The sequence below is a fragment of the Hyla sarda genome, chromosome 7, assembly GCF_029499605.1.
Source record: "Hyla sarda isolate aHylSar1 chromosome 7, aHylSar1.hap1, whole genome shotgun sequence".
NCBI classification, from domain to species: Eukaryota; Metazoa; Chordata; class Amphibia; order Anura; family Hylidae; genus Hyla; species Hyla sarda.
The window spans coordinates 52,613,428-52,628,509 of record NC_079195.1 but is presented as its reverse complement, the minus strand read 5'-3'; the positions used below and the strand labels follow the sequence as shown (position 1 = coordinate 52,628,509).

The 15,082-nt window shown below is 44.2% G+C and overlaps 1 protein-coding gene across 1 annotated transcript in view; it reads right to left on the bottom strand.

Annotated features, from left to right (window-relative positions):
* The window catches only part of DPYSL4 (dihydropyrimidinase like 4), a 66,144-nt gene that overhangs the window by 37,475 nt on the left and 13,587 nt on the right, over nt 1-15,082 (bottom strand). Inside the window, exons 2-8 of the mRNA XM_056529022.1 lie at nt 14,002-14,090; nt 10,430-10,614; nt 9,347-9,511; nt 7,771-7,832; nt 7,606-7,686; nt 4,076-4,144; nt 3,870-3,990 (exon numbers count right to left, since the gene is read on the bottom strand). Of these exons, the coding sequence (XP_056384997.1) occupies nt 3,870-3,990; nt 4,076-4,144; nt 7,606-7,686; nt 7,771-7,832; nt 9,347-9,511; nt 10,430-10,614; nt 14,002-14,090 (772 nt within the window). The remainder of the gene's footprint in view (nt 1-3,869; nt 3,991-4,075; nt 4,145-7,605; nt 7,687-7,770; nt 7,833-9,346; nt 9,512-10,429; nt 10,615-14,001; nt 14,091-15,082) is intronic.

The following is a 15,082-nucleotide window of genomic DNA, read 5'->3' as shown; positions in this document are numbered from 1 at the left end:
CGGGGGATTCAAAAATGAAAGTTAAAACACACTGATACATTGCAGGGTTGCGGAGCTTGCCGCCCGCTCCTCTGCTTAATAACTTCAGATCGCATCGGGTCTCAGAAGTGAACAGACTCTGTTCCATGATGGGGGTAGTAGTACAAACACTTATGTAGCCTCCCCAGCTGTCTGCAGACTCCCGCAGCCAGGGAATGACTACTCCCATCATGGAAACAAGTCTGTAGGCAGAGTTGTTACGGCCATACATGAGGGATGTTATAACAGGTCTTAACGGATGAATATTTATTCAGCCGTTAGCACCCGTTATTTCATCCGTTATTATACATACGTTTTTACGAATGCTCATAGTTTGAAAGCAGCCTTAGGGTTATTTAGTTTAGAAAAAAGAAGGCTTAGGGGAGACCTGATAACTATGTATAAATATATCAGGGGGCAGTACAGAGATCTCTCCCATGATCTATTTATACCCAGGACTGTATCTATTACAAGGGGGCATCCTCTATGTCTAGAGGAAAGAAGGTTTCTACACCAGCACAGACGGAGGTTCTTTACTGTAAGAGCAGTGAGACTGTGGAATTGTCTGCCAGAGTAGGTGGTCATGGTGAACTCTGTAAAAGAATTTAAAAGGGTATGGATTCATTTTTGGAGAATAACAACATTACAGGTTATGGGTTCTAGATCTATATGGACAGAAGGTTGATCCAGGGATTTATTCTGATGCCATATTTGGAGTCGGAAAGGAAATTTTACCTCTAGTATGAGGGGTTTTTGCCTTCCTCTGGATCAACTCAGTAGGGACTCATTAGGGATATAGGTTGAACCTGATGGACTTTGGTCTTTTTTCAACCTAATGAGCTATGCTATGTTACTATGCTTTAGGCGGATGTCCATGCTGCCTGCAAAATTCCATTGTGGAAATTCTGCAGCGAGCACAGAGCAGCTTAATCGCTTTGAAAACAATAGGAGGCTGCTGCAAGAGAAATTCTGCCAGCAGAATTTCAGCAATGTGAACGAGGACTAAGGCCGGGTTCACACAACAGAATTTCCGAGCAGAATTCAATTTTAAAATTCCGCTCAGAAATTCTGGTGCAGCAGAGTCCCATTGCTGGCAATAGGATTCCGCTGCGCAGTGCGCACTGTGGAGTTTTTGAGGCGGGCTTTCTGCCTGGAAAATCCCCTCGAAAAAGTCCACCAGAATTTTGAACTCGTTTAATGTTCTGGCAAATCTCCACCCGGCAGACACTGCCCGCACTCGGAATCTCTGGCCATGTTTCATCTGGCCTTAGGCTTTGGTCCTACGAAACCATAAGCACTACGTGCTGTCACATGGTACCTACCTATACAACATAATTAAAGGGGTACTTCTGTGGAAAAATATATTTTTTAAATCAACTGGTGCCAGAAAGTTAAACAGATTTGTAAATCAGAGAATAAAAAAGATGGGATGGAATCCAGACGAAGGAAGCCGAGACTTCTGAAACGTACGTCGATAGCCTTGTGGACTGCTGAGGATACCATAGTGACGTCACTCACAACACACTCAGTCGGAACCTTAACCTGATCATAGCGTGCGTGCAAGTTGGTAGAGGCGCCACCGGCCGGGGCACGCTCCCACTGCAATCAGCGCTCCTTCCTAGAGACCGGACCCTTCATGAAGTAACACTCTGGGAAACAACATTAAAAGAAGTAACCCGCTACATCCAGGAGTCAATTCAGTAAGAACCACTTGCAACCTCTGGAACACCACTTCAGGGAGCCCACGTATCTGCAGAGCGGTACCTCCTTCACTACAATACACAGCGATCGTGCTGTAACAGCATTGCTGTGGGATCATTACACTTACACTGCAACCGCCGATTTTTATCAGCAACCGTACTATCTGAGAAGAGACTTGAGAAGAGACGTTTAAGGGGGGATATGATAAACGTATATAAGTATATAAATGGCCCATACAAAAAATATGAAGAAAAACTGTTCCAGGTTAAACCCCCCCAAAGGACGAGGGGGCACTCCCTCCGTCTGGAGAAGAAAAGGTTTAGTCTAAAGGGGCGACACGCCTTCTTTACCGTGAGGACTGTGAATTTATGGAACGGTCTACCTCAGGAACTGGTTACAGCAGGAACAATTAACAGCTTTAAAACAGGGTTAGATACATTCCTGGAACAAAATAACATTAATGCTTATGCAGAATTATAAAACTACATCCCTTCCCCTTATCGCCTTACACCCTTCCCTTCAATTCCCTGGTTGGACTTGATAGACGTATGTCTTTTTTCAACCATACTAACTATGTAACTATGTAACTATCTACAGGTCAGTTTGTAACTTGTGTGTATAATACAGCTCTAACTATTCAATTATTTTTCAGATTTGTAAATCACTTTTTAAAAATCTTAATCCTTCCAGTACTTATCAACTGCTGTATGCTCCAGGGGAAGTTGTGTAGTTCTTTCCAGTCTGACCTAGCAGTGGTCCCTTCATATATTCCTTTGGACCAGGGCCCCTGATACAGGCCAGCTTTAAAGGTTCAGTTCCCTGTGATAACATTGAGCTGTCAGTACAAAAAGGCCAGAGAGCTGTTGCCATGGAGACACAGACACAAGGGGGAATTCATGAGGGTTTCTGTGTTTATTTTGGCAAATGTTGCAAATTTTTGAGCAGTCTTTTTTGGGTGCTTTTTCCTCTTTTGCACAAAAAATTTAATTATTTTTTTTAAATCAACTGATGCTAGAAAGTTAAAAGGGTAGTCCAGTGGTGAAAAACTTATTCCCTATCCTAAGGATAGGGGATAAGTTTGAGATCGCGGGGGGTCCGACCGCTGGGGCCCCCTGCGATCTCTCTGTACGGGGCCCCGGCTCTCCGCCGAGATAGCGGGTGTCGACCCCCGCACGAGGCGGCGGCTGACACGCCCCCTCAATACATCTCAATGGCAGAGCCGGAGATTGCCGAAGGCAGCGCTTCGGCTCTGCCATAGAGTTGTATTGAGGGGGCGTGTCGGCCGCCGCTTCGTGCGGAGGTCGACACGCCCCCTTCCCGCGGGCTGTCGAGGCTCCGTACAGGAGATCGCGGGGGGCCCCAGGGGTCGGACCCCCGCGATCTGCAACTTATCCCCTATCCTTAAGATTCACCACTGGACTACTCCTTTAAACAGTTACATTTGTAAATTACTTCTATAAAAAAATCTAAATCCTTCCAGTACTTATCAGCTGCTGTATGCTCTAGGGGAAGTTCTTTTATCTTTAAATTTCTTTTCAGTCTGACCACAGTGCTCTCTGCTGACACCTCTGTCCATGTCAGGAACTGTCCAGAGCTATGGGGATTTGCTCCTGCTCTGGACAGTTCCTGACATGGACAGAGGTGTCAGCAGAGAGCACTGTGGTCAGACAGAAAAGAACTACACAACTTTCTGTGGAGCATACAGCAGCTGATAAGTACCGAAAGGATTAAGATTTTTTTATAGAAGTAATTTACAAATCTGTTTAACTTTCTGGCACCAATTGATTTAAAAATAAATAAATAAATAATAGTTTTCCATCGGAGTACCCCTTTTTACCTTTTTTTCCCTCATATAAGGGCCCCATACACATCTCTGGGTGCTGTATTAAATACCTATACACTCTTTCAGGCTATAATACAGCAATGTGCTTAATTCTCCCCTTTTTCTTTCTAAGCAAGGTGATCGAATACAGATAGACTTATTTATGTTTAGTGACAACTCGCTCCTGACCACTTCACAAAAACTCACGCGAATCATTAATTCTGCGGCCACCAGAAAATTAGATTTTCTGCTTCAACGAACACAAAAAATAGCACATAAAAAAATGTCTGTGGGAATGTTCATGACGGAAACCGTACATTTTTCTTACCTTTCCGCTTTGCTTGAGCGATCACATCCGCGGCCCCTCTGCTCATGACTTTGGTGATGTACAGGGGGCAGTTGGCTTGCTTCGCGATGGTTATTGCACGGTAAGCTGCCTCCGCCTCAACCTGGAGGAACGGGATTCATGTCATCTAGAATGATTCCTTAAAAAAGCCGAACAAAGTTTACCAACAGGAGAAATAAATTCTTTACCTCCTCCGGGTGGCTGAGGACATGGCCTTCAGGTCCAGTGATGCCAAGTTCCAGCAGTCGCTTTTGTTCCTATGTATCATAAATTATAAAAATAGCCATGAATCGCTTAGAACATTAAGAAAACATATCGTATTATATAATCAAAAGGGAACGAATGCACTTTACAGTCAATGACATGTCACACAAGCTTCCTGGAAACCCAACATGAGTTTAGTGCTTCATACATAAGACCATATTATGGCATTGTATGGAACCATAATAGGACACCCATAAATTTCTATGGGACCCTACTGTACCTTAAAATAATAATTTCAAGACCTTTTTCTCCAGACGGTGGCTGGTTACAATCACGAGATGCACGACTACCAAGGTAGTGCACAAAACATTTATTTCCCACAATGCAATTGTTCCGCCGAGCGCTCCGGGTCCCCGCTCCTCCCCGGAGCGCTCGCTACACTCTCGCTCCCGCAGCGCCCCGGTCAGATCCACTGACCGGGTGCGCTGCGATACCGCCTCCAGCCGGGATGCGATTCGCGATGCGGGTGGCGCCCGCTCGCGATGCGCACCCCGGCTCCCGTACCTGACTCGCTCTCCGTCGGTCCTGTCCCGGCGCGCGCGGCCCCGCTCCCTAGGGGGCGCGCGCGCCGGGTCTCTGCGATTTAAAGGGCCACTGCGCCGCTGATTGGCGCAGTGGTTCTAATCAGTGTGTTCACCTGTGCACTCCCTATGTATACCTCACTTCCCCTGCACTCCCTCGCCGGATCTTGTTGCCATTGTGCCAGTGAAAGCGTTCCCTTGTGTGTTCCTAGCCTGTGTTCCAGACCTCCTGACGTTGCCCCTGACTACGATCCTTGCTGCCTGCCCCGACCTTCTGCTACGTCCGACCTTGCTTCTGTCTACTCCCTTGTACCGCGCCTATCTTCAGCAGTCAGAGAGGTTGAGCCGTTGCTAGTGGATACGACCTGGTCACTACCGCCGCAGCAAGACCATCCCGCTTTGCGGCGGGCTCTGGTGAACACCAGTAGTGACTTAGAACTGGTCCACTAGCACGGTCCACGCCAATCCCTCTCTGGCACAGAGGATCCACCTCCTGCCAGCCGGCATCGTGACAGCAATGCGACGCGTGAAACGCGTCGCATTGCATTGTGGGAAATAAATGTTTTGTCCACTACCTTGGTAGTCATGCATCGCCTGATTATATCCCCCTACCGTCTAGAGCAGTGGTTCTTAACCAGGGTTCGATCGAACCCCAGGGGTTCGTGAGTCAGTCTCGCGGGTTCGGCGGAGATCAAGACACACACCCGACTCAAATGATTCGTGATGACACGCCCCACTTATCCATCATTGGCTGCCGGTGATCATGTTCCACCTAACAGATCTCAGAGTACTGCTTTACCCTACTGTAAAGGAAGCCTCCTATCCTTTGTGGCTCTGCTCCTACGCGATCGCCTGCATGCGTCCCACGCTGGAACGCACCACTTCCGGCGTGGCCGTCTGTGACGCACTTCCGGTTACGCGGCGTCTTAAACAGGCTCAGCCAGACGGTCCCTCTGACAAGCGGACAGCCTGGACGCACGGACGCCGCGGGAACAGGTGGGCACACTGAGGATGCTGGACATAAAAACTAAGAAAAGGAACAGACTTTGTTGCGATAATGACATGAGAGTGGCACTTGCCAAGGTAAAGCCGCGCATTTCTGAACTGGTCTCTGAAAGACAACAGCAGAAATCACACTGATTTGCAGTAAATATTAATTATTATGTTTTTGTTTTGTGTTAAAATCATGTTATTATGATTTTGTTCTTTGTTCTTAATGTTTTTTTTCTTTAATGGTTTTGTTCATTTTGTGCACCTATGTATAAATATATACTTATATACATACCTCCTAAGTATAAATATATACTTAAATATATACCTATGTTTTGAATTTGAAAAAATCATATTTTATTTTTCCAATTAAGAGGGGTTCGGTGAATGCGCATATGAAACTGGTGGGGTTCAGTACTTCCAGCAAGGTTAAGAACCACTGGTGTAGAGGAAAGGTCTTGGAATGCTATTACATATTAGTTTGGAAAAGGCTACAGCAGACTCTTGTATATACATAGCCCAATGTTGTGCTTGTGCCCGTATAACCACCTCCAGTAAGTAAACCAATTTTTATGCGCCTATTGGGTCTGTGCTATATCACACTACGGAGCACTTGTTCTCTCTCTGTCAAAACAATCATGGCATACCCCATTGTACGCCATACTATGGAGCTATTCCCTTATAGATGCATTGCTTCGGAGGGTGAATAGCACCCTAATATGGTTGCATGAAGCACCATGGCATGCTGGTTGTTGAAGCAACAGCTGGAGGCACCTTAGTTGGGAAACGCTGGCCTTAGCTATTTCACTCCCAAACACACCTCCACCATTGTTCATGGATTGGGTTTCATGTTGAAGTCAGCCCCATTGACTTCAATGAGAATGAACTGCAATTCCATAGAATAGTCCATAGGATACAGTTATGCAGTTTTTTCTAATCTTAGATACTCCCTGAAAGAGTACCTATCATGATCTAAACTCTCCCTAATCCCCCCCCCCCATCTGTCCCTGACTCTTACTGACAGTATCCCTGTGTTTCTTTTCATTCAAAACCCCCTCTTTCTACCTGATTTATTGTCTTCTTGGCTGCTCATTCAGCTGTCCTAGTGTGAGGGAGGAAGGGGGCATGGCCCAGCATAGAGGCTGTGAACAGAGCAGCCGGCAGCTCTAGATCTTCTCCTCTCTGTTTACAACTGCATGTGCAGAGAGAAGAAAGATCGGAGCTCAAACAGTAAAATGAGGGCATGCAGTAAGGCAGAGTCAGGAGTATGCCCTGCTGTGCTATGAGCACAGTGCTGGCTCCTGCCTGTCTGATTGATAGGCAGGGAGCAGGGCTGAGCTTGTCTGTGTCCCTGCTGCAGTCTGAAATTTAGGACTCCAGCATGAGTGTGAAATCTATAAAAAGGGCTTGCGGCCAGGACTGGTAGGGAGACCCCTAGTGGTCATTTTTTCAGAGAGGAAAATTAAATAGAAAGAAGCATATTTTTTAATAACATGCAATTTTAAGGTAATTCTCCATACATTAATCTATAATATATCAAAAGTTTTTTTTTGATGAAAGGTACCCTTTAAAACACAAATGAAAACATTGTCAATGACAATGCCAAGGAATCCAAATATCTGGCTAGGACTCCATGGGGAGGTCGAAGAATGGCATCGCCATGCCTCGTGCTCAACCTTTAAGTTTCTCTATGGGTAGAAATGAACTTAGTTGGAGTTTTTGTGTTAGTAACAAAACACCTAAAAGTTTTCCTTCATGGTGAAATATTGAGGTGACTCATGAGTTGTGGTAATGGTGCAATTTTTACTGCATACAAACCTTTGCCCCACCCCATGATTCTGCCCCAGACTTATAAATATACAACATATGATTGCCCCAGACTTATACGTATACAACATATAATCCCCAAGGTTTCACCATAAGATTCATGTGAATTACAGTACCTCTTCAATAATGTCGCCATTCTCCGCGTGAACCTGTGCTATGGCTCCTAGATCACGAATAATGCTGAAGATCTCATACATCTGTGAACGGAACAGATATTCCATTTAGTCTATCTAGAAAGTATGTAACACTTTAGCTATGCCAATGGCTTTACTGTTCTGTACCTGGGCATCGGTGCACTGGTATTTATCCTTGTACGCCATGAAGACAAGAAAGGAATTCACACCTTCAGAAGAAGCAAACAGTGGATTTCATGAGAGTTCAGACAAATCTGAAGTGTTTTCGAATACAATAACATTCCTCTAATCAGGCCTGGCGCAAACACAAGGCAGCAGAGGCAGGCGCCCTAGGGCACAGGCAGTGGAGGGGCAGAATAATCCGAACCCCCAATCACAGATAGGGGACTCATATGAGATGTGCCCCCCCTTCCCGGGAAAGTAAAACGAATGGTGATGTGTAGGATGTACATGTCACCACTCAGTACTGTATGGGGGCAAGGAACAGCAGTAATCCCTGCTCCTATACTTCAGTGCGGTGCAGCGCTTCCACTGCAAGCCGTGGGCGATGACATCATCTTATTGCGAACAGCTTGCTGAAGAAGTCCTGCGCTACAGTCCAGGCCTCAAGGAGGAAGAGGACTCCGTGCAGGAGCTGAGGGGAGATGAGTTACATTTTTATAATTTTTTGGGCAGATGACCTTTGTAACTGCAATACCTTACTAAAGGGAGGGGCTGCAATACTTACCTACAGGGAGTGGCTGCAATACCTATTTAACCACTGGGGGGGCTGCAATACCTATCTAACTACTTAGGGGCTGCAATACCTGTCTAACTATTGGAGGCTGGAATATCTATCTAACTACTAAATACCTATCTACCTGCAGTATTCCCTAACTACCTACTGGGGTCATCCACTAAATTGGAGGAAAAGGGGGGGGGGGTAGGGGGGCATCAAAATACCCTTCGCCTGTGTAGATGAAAATCCTTCAACCAGCCCTGCCTCTAATCTAGATATCCTGGATTATTGGATGATGATAGTCAAGTATAACCGGGAAGACATACCATACGTGCAACCTGCTGCATATGGGTCCAGTAGGCATGGGGTCAATCCCATCTTAAAGTAGCTTCCTAATATCTATTTGATTAGATGAAAGGGTTGAAGATTATAAATCTCACATGTAATGGGGACTTTTTAGTGAGAAGGAAGAAGAGTATGATAGGTTACTAGAAACCCATTGACTGTTCTTGCACAGCAGCCCTTTGCCTTCTGCGCTGAGCTCTAAAGTAGTTGCCTGATTATCGATCCCACCTGTAGGACCACCACCTATTGGTAAAACAGGGTCCTTTAACTTCCATATTCCAATGGTGGCCTTATCAAGAAGGTCACACTGCTTGTGCTGTTCCGCATTGAGGTCTCTGTAAGATATGTAAACAGCCTCAAAAGATTGTCTAGGTTGTTTCCATAACTCCTACAGATTTCAATAGAGATGCAGTGTCATTCTGGATGTGGCTGCTTTCAATCACAATAGATAGGGTTCCCATAAGTAAGAACCCACCTAAAACATAGATGTAGCCTCTTACGAATATGTCATGAATTTCCATGGTTGAAAACACTCGGGTTTATCTATCCTCTTTATGAAACAGATTGATAAGACTTTTCACAATCTCCTGCTAGTTTAGATCAGAAGGTCTAACATCCAGTACCCAACATCAGTACCCAACATCAGGCCTTCATACATACCCTTGTCCTTTACTAACGCCTCCATCTCCTCTTTAAGACTCTCATGCCAGTGTGTGATGTCCATATGTAGAGAGTAGTCACAGCACACTTTCCCATCAGCCCATTCTCTCCATTGCTCATAAGCAGACACTAAGTTCATTCCAGCTTCAGGAAAGACATGGTCGACTGGAACAACATGTAGTTGCATATTAGTCACATTATTATTTTTAGACAATCTTTACATTTCTTAAGCATTTCACGTAAATGCTTTTAGTGCTTTATGATATTATGATGGCTCCATAATACAGTCTGTACCATGTGACCGATCCCTTGTGGTGCTTTTCATGTCACTAAACATTACATTTCTCCTTATGGAAACCTGTCACATCAATCTGCCATATATGTTAAATCATCCTTGCACTGCCATAGGGCCTACCAAGCTTAGTGTGTCTTGCCCTTTGCACAGGTTTACCTGGTGCTAATGTTATCTCCACCATGATCCCTACTATAGAGTAGTGTTGCTCACGAATATTCGCAATTTGAATATTCATCACGAATATTGCATATTCTAGAATTCGCGAATGTTACGAATTTAGCGATAAAAATTTGCTATTACGAATATTCGTCTTTTTTTCAAACTGTTTTAAAAACTGAGCACATTGTAGGGATCTCCTTCGACTGATTAATGAAATGATACATTGCATTGCATTTAAGACCCAGGGATGAGACTGTGGGGCGAAAGGTTTATGCATGCGAATATTTGTAGAAATTCCGCCCTACTTATGCCTGTGAGCCAATGAGAGTTCTGCAAGCACAGTTGTCAGAGCTTAGCAACATCCCTAGCAACGTCCCTCGCATGATGTTATAGCGCGCATGCGCAGACGAGCGAAATTTCGCTAATAATTTCGCATTCGCAATAGCGAAATTTCGCTATTCAAAAAAACGTCACGAATATAACGAATATTAAAATTTCACGAATATGGGACAAATATTCATCCTCATATTCGCGAAATATCGCGAATTCGAATATGGCATATGCCGCTCATCACTACTATAGAGACATGTACAGATAATAACAGTCATACAAGTCGCTGGTATACCCACTTATCATTGTAGTGCCTCCTGACAGCGCTGCTTTAGTTCCTTGGAAGAAGTCATCAGCACTTGTCATTCCCATTATGGGCATCTGTAGTCTAGTGTTAACATCTATTCCTCCCGGTATAACCAGCAAGCCATGAGCGTCAATGGTCTTCACTCCACCGGGGACAATCAGATTTTCTCCAATTTGCCTGCACAAAACAACTAAGAACTGAATAACATTCCAAATGTAATTAGGCATTACTGCCACATAAAAAAAAACCTTGATATGTCACACATGTCAAAAGTTTTGATTGGTCGGGGTGTTAGTGCTGATATCCCCACCAATCTGTACATATAGCTGGGAGAAGCAGTTGTGCACTTCACTCCCTGGGTCTTCACTCGTTCCAACTATTGGGGTCCATAGACATATAATTAAGCCCATCTACTGCAATGAGTCGGATTAAGCAGTGAGCCGGGGACTAAAATGCACTGCCGCACTAAGAGCCTGACCAATCAAAACTTTTGACATGGGTTTATGACATGTCAAAAGTTATTTAAGTGACAGTAATGCTTTAAAACCATCAAAAATAAAAGAAAAGTAGTCCATTTGGAACCATGCAGTTATAACATTTTCTGATACTTCCAGTCTACTATTCTTATTGATCTAACATAACCTGTCCCGGACCAGTCAAAACCACCATGGATGGTCCAGTGCATGTATTAGTTTTTTTTATTAAGCCAACAGAAGTACTTAACAGTGTTATCCCAAGACTAAAACCTATCCGCTTTCCGCAAGATGGTGGGTAAGTATTTGATCAACCATAAGGACCCCCACAATGATGAGAACAGAAGTCTGTGATTCCCTGTGTGAAGTTAACAACAGTGTACATGCTTGGCTGCTGCTCCATTAACTCTCTATGGGTCTTACGGAGATACTACAATATTGTGCTCAGCTAACTTCAGAAGTCCCATAGAGAGCGAATGGAGTGGTGGTCGAGCATGGACCTTGCCATTCCATTCACTCAGGTAACATTCTTGTTATTGTGGGGGCTTATGGCTTGTCAAATACCTGAATTTACCCCATATTGTGGATAGGGGATACAGTTTAATCTTGAGATAAACCATTTTTTTCCCAAGGGGCATTGCCAAGCCTAAATGAACCCCCTAAGCCAACTAGTAGTCTTCACTAAGAGAAACACTTCTCCCTGAATAGAATATTCCTGATCCTTCTTTATCTTAACAGCTGAAATGTAGGTCCTGTTAAAAGTCTCAATGCACATTTCATTACGAAAAGATACTGCTATGTTTGGTCGCCTTTAAAGCTTTACTGTGATTAGTAATAAAAAAAAAAAATGCTTAAATCAGTGTAGTAATGTGCCCTAAGACCTGTATGCATAATAACATGCATGTGTTAATATGTAAAATACCTTTTAATCTATATATTCATGTATTCTGATTTCCTCTCAGAAGCTGGGGGTGTTTCCCCCTGCAGTATGATCAGCTCCTCTCCTCCCCCCTCCTCTCTCCCCTGTCATGAAGTCTGCACAAACATTTTTACACATGTACAGGTTGCTGTCTAAAGGCATGGTCTATATAACTATAATGCAGCAATGCATGCTCTATATATTAGTTTAGCACCTAGCACCTTGTATTGCTTGTCAGTGTGCATGTGAATGCTTCTCCTGAAGAGTCGGCAAGCTGTCTGCATCTTGTCTGGATCTCACAGGTGTTCTCCTCACACAGTTGCAAAGTTGCCCTGATACACTGCCCAGAGTGAGCAGAGAGAGAAAACCACACCCCCACTCCTCCTCCCTTCAGAATTTCGGTCCCTTTCTTTGTTGTCAGGACCAAAGAGCCCTAGATACCAGTTTATTTTTTTAAATTTCAAAAGACAGAGACCCCTAGTGGCCATGTTTTTAAACATTTATTTCACATATTTAGCAATAAAATGTTTAAATGAAGTATAAGAGAATGCAAAGTTTTAAGTATTAAATGGAAAACGACAGTAACGATTTAATCCAAAGTGTATGACCAGTTGTGCCCATTGGTGCCACTGCAGTTCTACCTAAATGGTGCCCCTAGGGGGTCCTATGCTTGAAAAACATTCAGTTGACTAGTCCAAAGAGAACATATGTCTAGCACACTGACACCCTTCATATGTAGCACCCACAAACATCCACTAAGTAGGGCATCTAAAGCTGGGTTCACATCACGTTTTTGCCATACTGTTTTCAATCAGTTTTTCTAAAGAAAACCGTATAGCAAAAAAACGGATGGAACCGTATGGGAAAAAGTAAACCATATGCGTTTTTAAACCGTATACTGTTTTTAAAAGTGCATACAGTTCCATCCGTTTTTATTTAAAAAAAAAAAGTTTTTGAAAATTTTGAACATTTTTTATGGGAGGAGTCTTGGGTGGGGACTTTAGGATGCAAATGCGCATGTGCAAAGTAAAAACCGTATACAGCCTCCCGTATGGAACCGTACACATGTACGTTTCCCATTGAAGTCCATGTTAAAAAAACGTATGCGGTTGCAGTATGGTTTTTAAACCGGAGACAAAACTGTGGTCAACCACGGTTTTAAGTACAGGAGAAAACCTGTCCTCCACAACAACATTTGTACTTGTGTACAACACAAAGAGAGAAACACAGCCGCACATCCACCATTTGTAATTTGATCTATTTGCTTCTCAGCATAATTTCAAAAACTAACAGGTTGTTAGTATACATTTTGATAAAAAAGTACAAGCCCACTCGCCACGTCAAGGCCACCTCGTTAGAGTGGGTCCCTAACCTGACACTGGCGTAGCCCCTGGCAGCGACCACTGCCTCTGAGACCCCATGCCCAACTGGGGGAGTGACCCAGTGGCCAGGCAGCCCCACTACTGCCCGACCAAGCCCCTGGCTCTGGGCCACTCCACCCCACAGACAAAGCATCACAGAAACAAAGGCCGCCACAGAGAACCACAAAATGTATACTAACAACCTGTTAGTTTTTGAAATTATGCTGAGAAGCAAATAGATCAAATTACAAATGGTGGATGTGCGGCTGTGTTTCTCTCTTTGTGTTGTACATTTGTAGTCTCTCCCTTCTTCCACAGCCTGCACACCACTCCACCCATTTGGCCCAGGTGTTTTTAATTAGCAGGAAACTGCATAAGGGTTTCCCTCCTACCATTCTCTCAGCCCTCTGGTAGGGAGCACATGGTAGGTTTCATGCTGGTGTGGTTCTCTGTGGCGGCCATTGTTTCTGTGATTTGTCTGTGGGGTGGAGTGGCCCAGAGCCAGGGGCTTGGTCGGGCAGTAGTGGGGCTGCCTGGCCACTGGGTCTCTCCCCCTGTTGGGCATGGGGTCTCGGAGGCAGTGGTCGCCACCGGGGGCTACGCCAGTGTCAGGTTAGGGACCCACTCTAACAAGGTGGCCTTGACGTGGCGAGTGGGCTTGTACTTTTTGATCAAAATGTATACTAACAACCTGTTAGTTTTTGAAATTATGCTGAGAAGCAAATAGATCAAATTACGAATGGTGGATGTGCGGCTGTGTTTCTCTCTTTGTGTTGAACATTTGTACTTGTATCTGTAAATCACTACTTACTTTATTAGGCCATCTTCGATGTATATGTCCGCACAGAACGACTGGTCGTCATTTACAATCTTTCCTCCTTTGACTAGAAGCCGGTCGCTCTGCAGAAAAAAAACATTATACATGGATATTATACATATTATACAGGACAGAAGTGGAACACATATACACATAGTGACCAACAAAATGCCAAGATGTTTAAAGGAGTACTCCGGTGGAAAACATATATATATTTTTTTTTTAATCAACTGAAGCCAGAAAGTTAAACAGATTTGTAAATGACTTTTATATTAAAAAATCTTTACCCTTACAGTACTTTTTAGCAGCTGTATGCCGAAGGCTGTCTGGGCATGCTGGGTGTTGTAGTTTTGCAAAAGCTGGAGGCACCCTGGTTGGGAAACACTGCACTTAAACAAGGGTTTGGGCAAGATCTGCGTAATTTAGGGAGGTCCTGTATGGGCGCAGGGGCAAGGCTGGTGGGGGGAAAAAATATTTCTTTAAATCAACTGGTGCCAGAAAGTTAAACAGATTTGCAAATTACTTCTATCAAAAAATCTTCACCTTTCCAGTACTTTTTAGCAGCTGTATGCTACAGAGGAAATTCTTTTCTTTCTGAATTTTTTTTTCTTGTCCGCAGTGCTCTCTGCTGACACCTGATGCCTTTATTAGGAACTGTCCAGAGCAGGAGAAAATCCCCATGCTGCTCTGGACAGTTCCTGACACGAACAGAGGTGTCAGCGGAGAGCACTGTGGACAAGACAGAAAGGAAATTCAAAAAGAAAAGAATTTCCTCACCATACAGCTGCTAAAAAGTACTGGAAGGGTAAAGATTTTTTTAATAGAAGTCATTTACAAATCTGTTTAACTTTCTGGCACCAGTTGATTTAAAGAAAACATTTTTTTCCACCGGAGTACCCCTTTAAGCCTTGCCCCTGGGCCCATGCAGGACCTCCCCAAATTACATAGATCTTGCCCAAACCCTTCTTTTAGTGCAGTGTTTCCCAACCAGGGTGCCTCCAGCTGTTGCAAAACTACAACAACCAGCATGCCCAGACAGCTTTTGGCTGTCTGGGCATGCTGGGAGTTGTAGTTT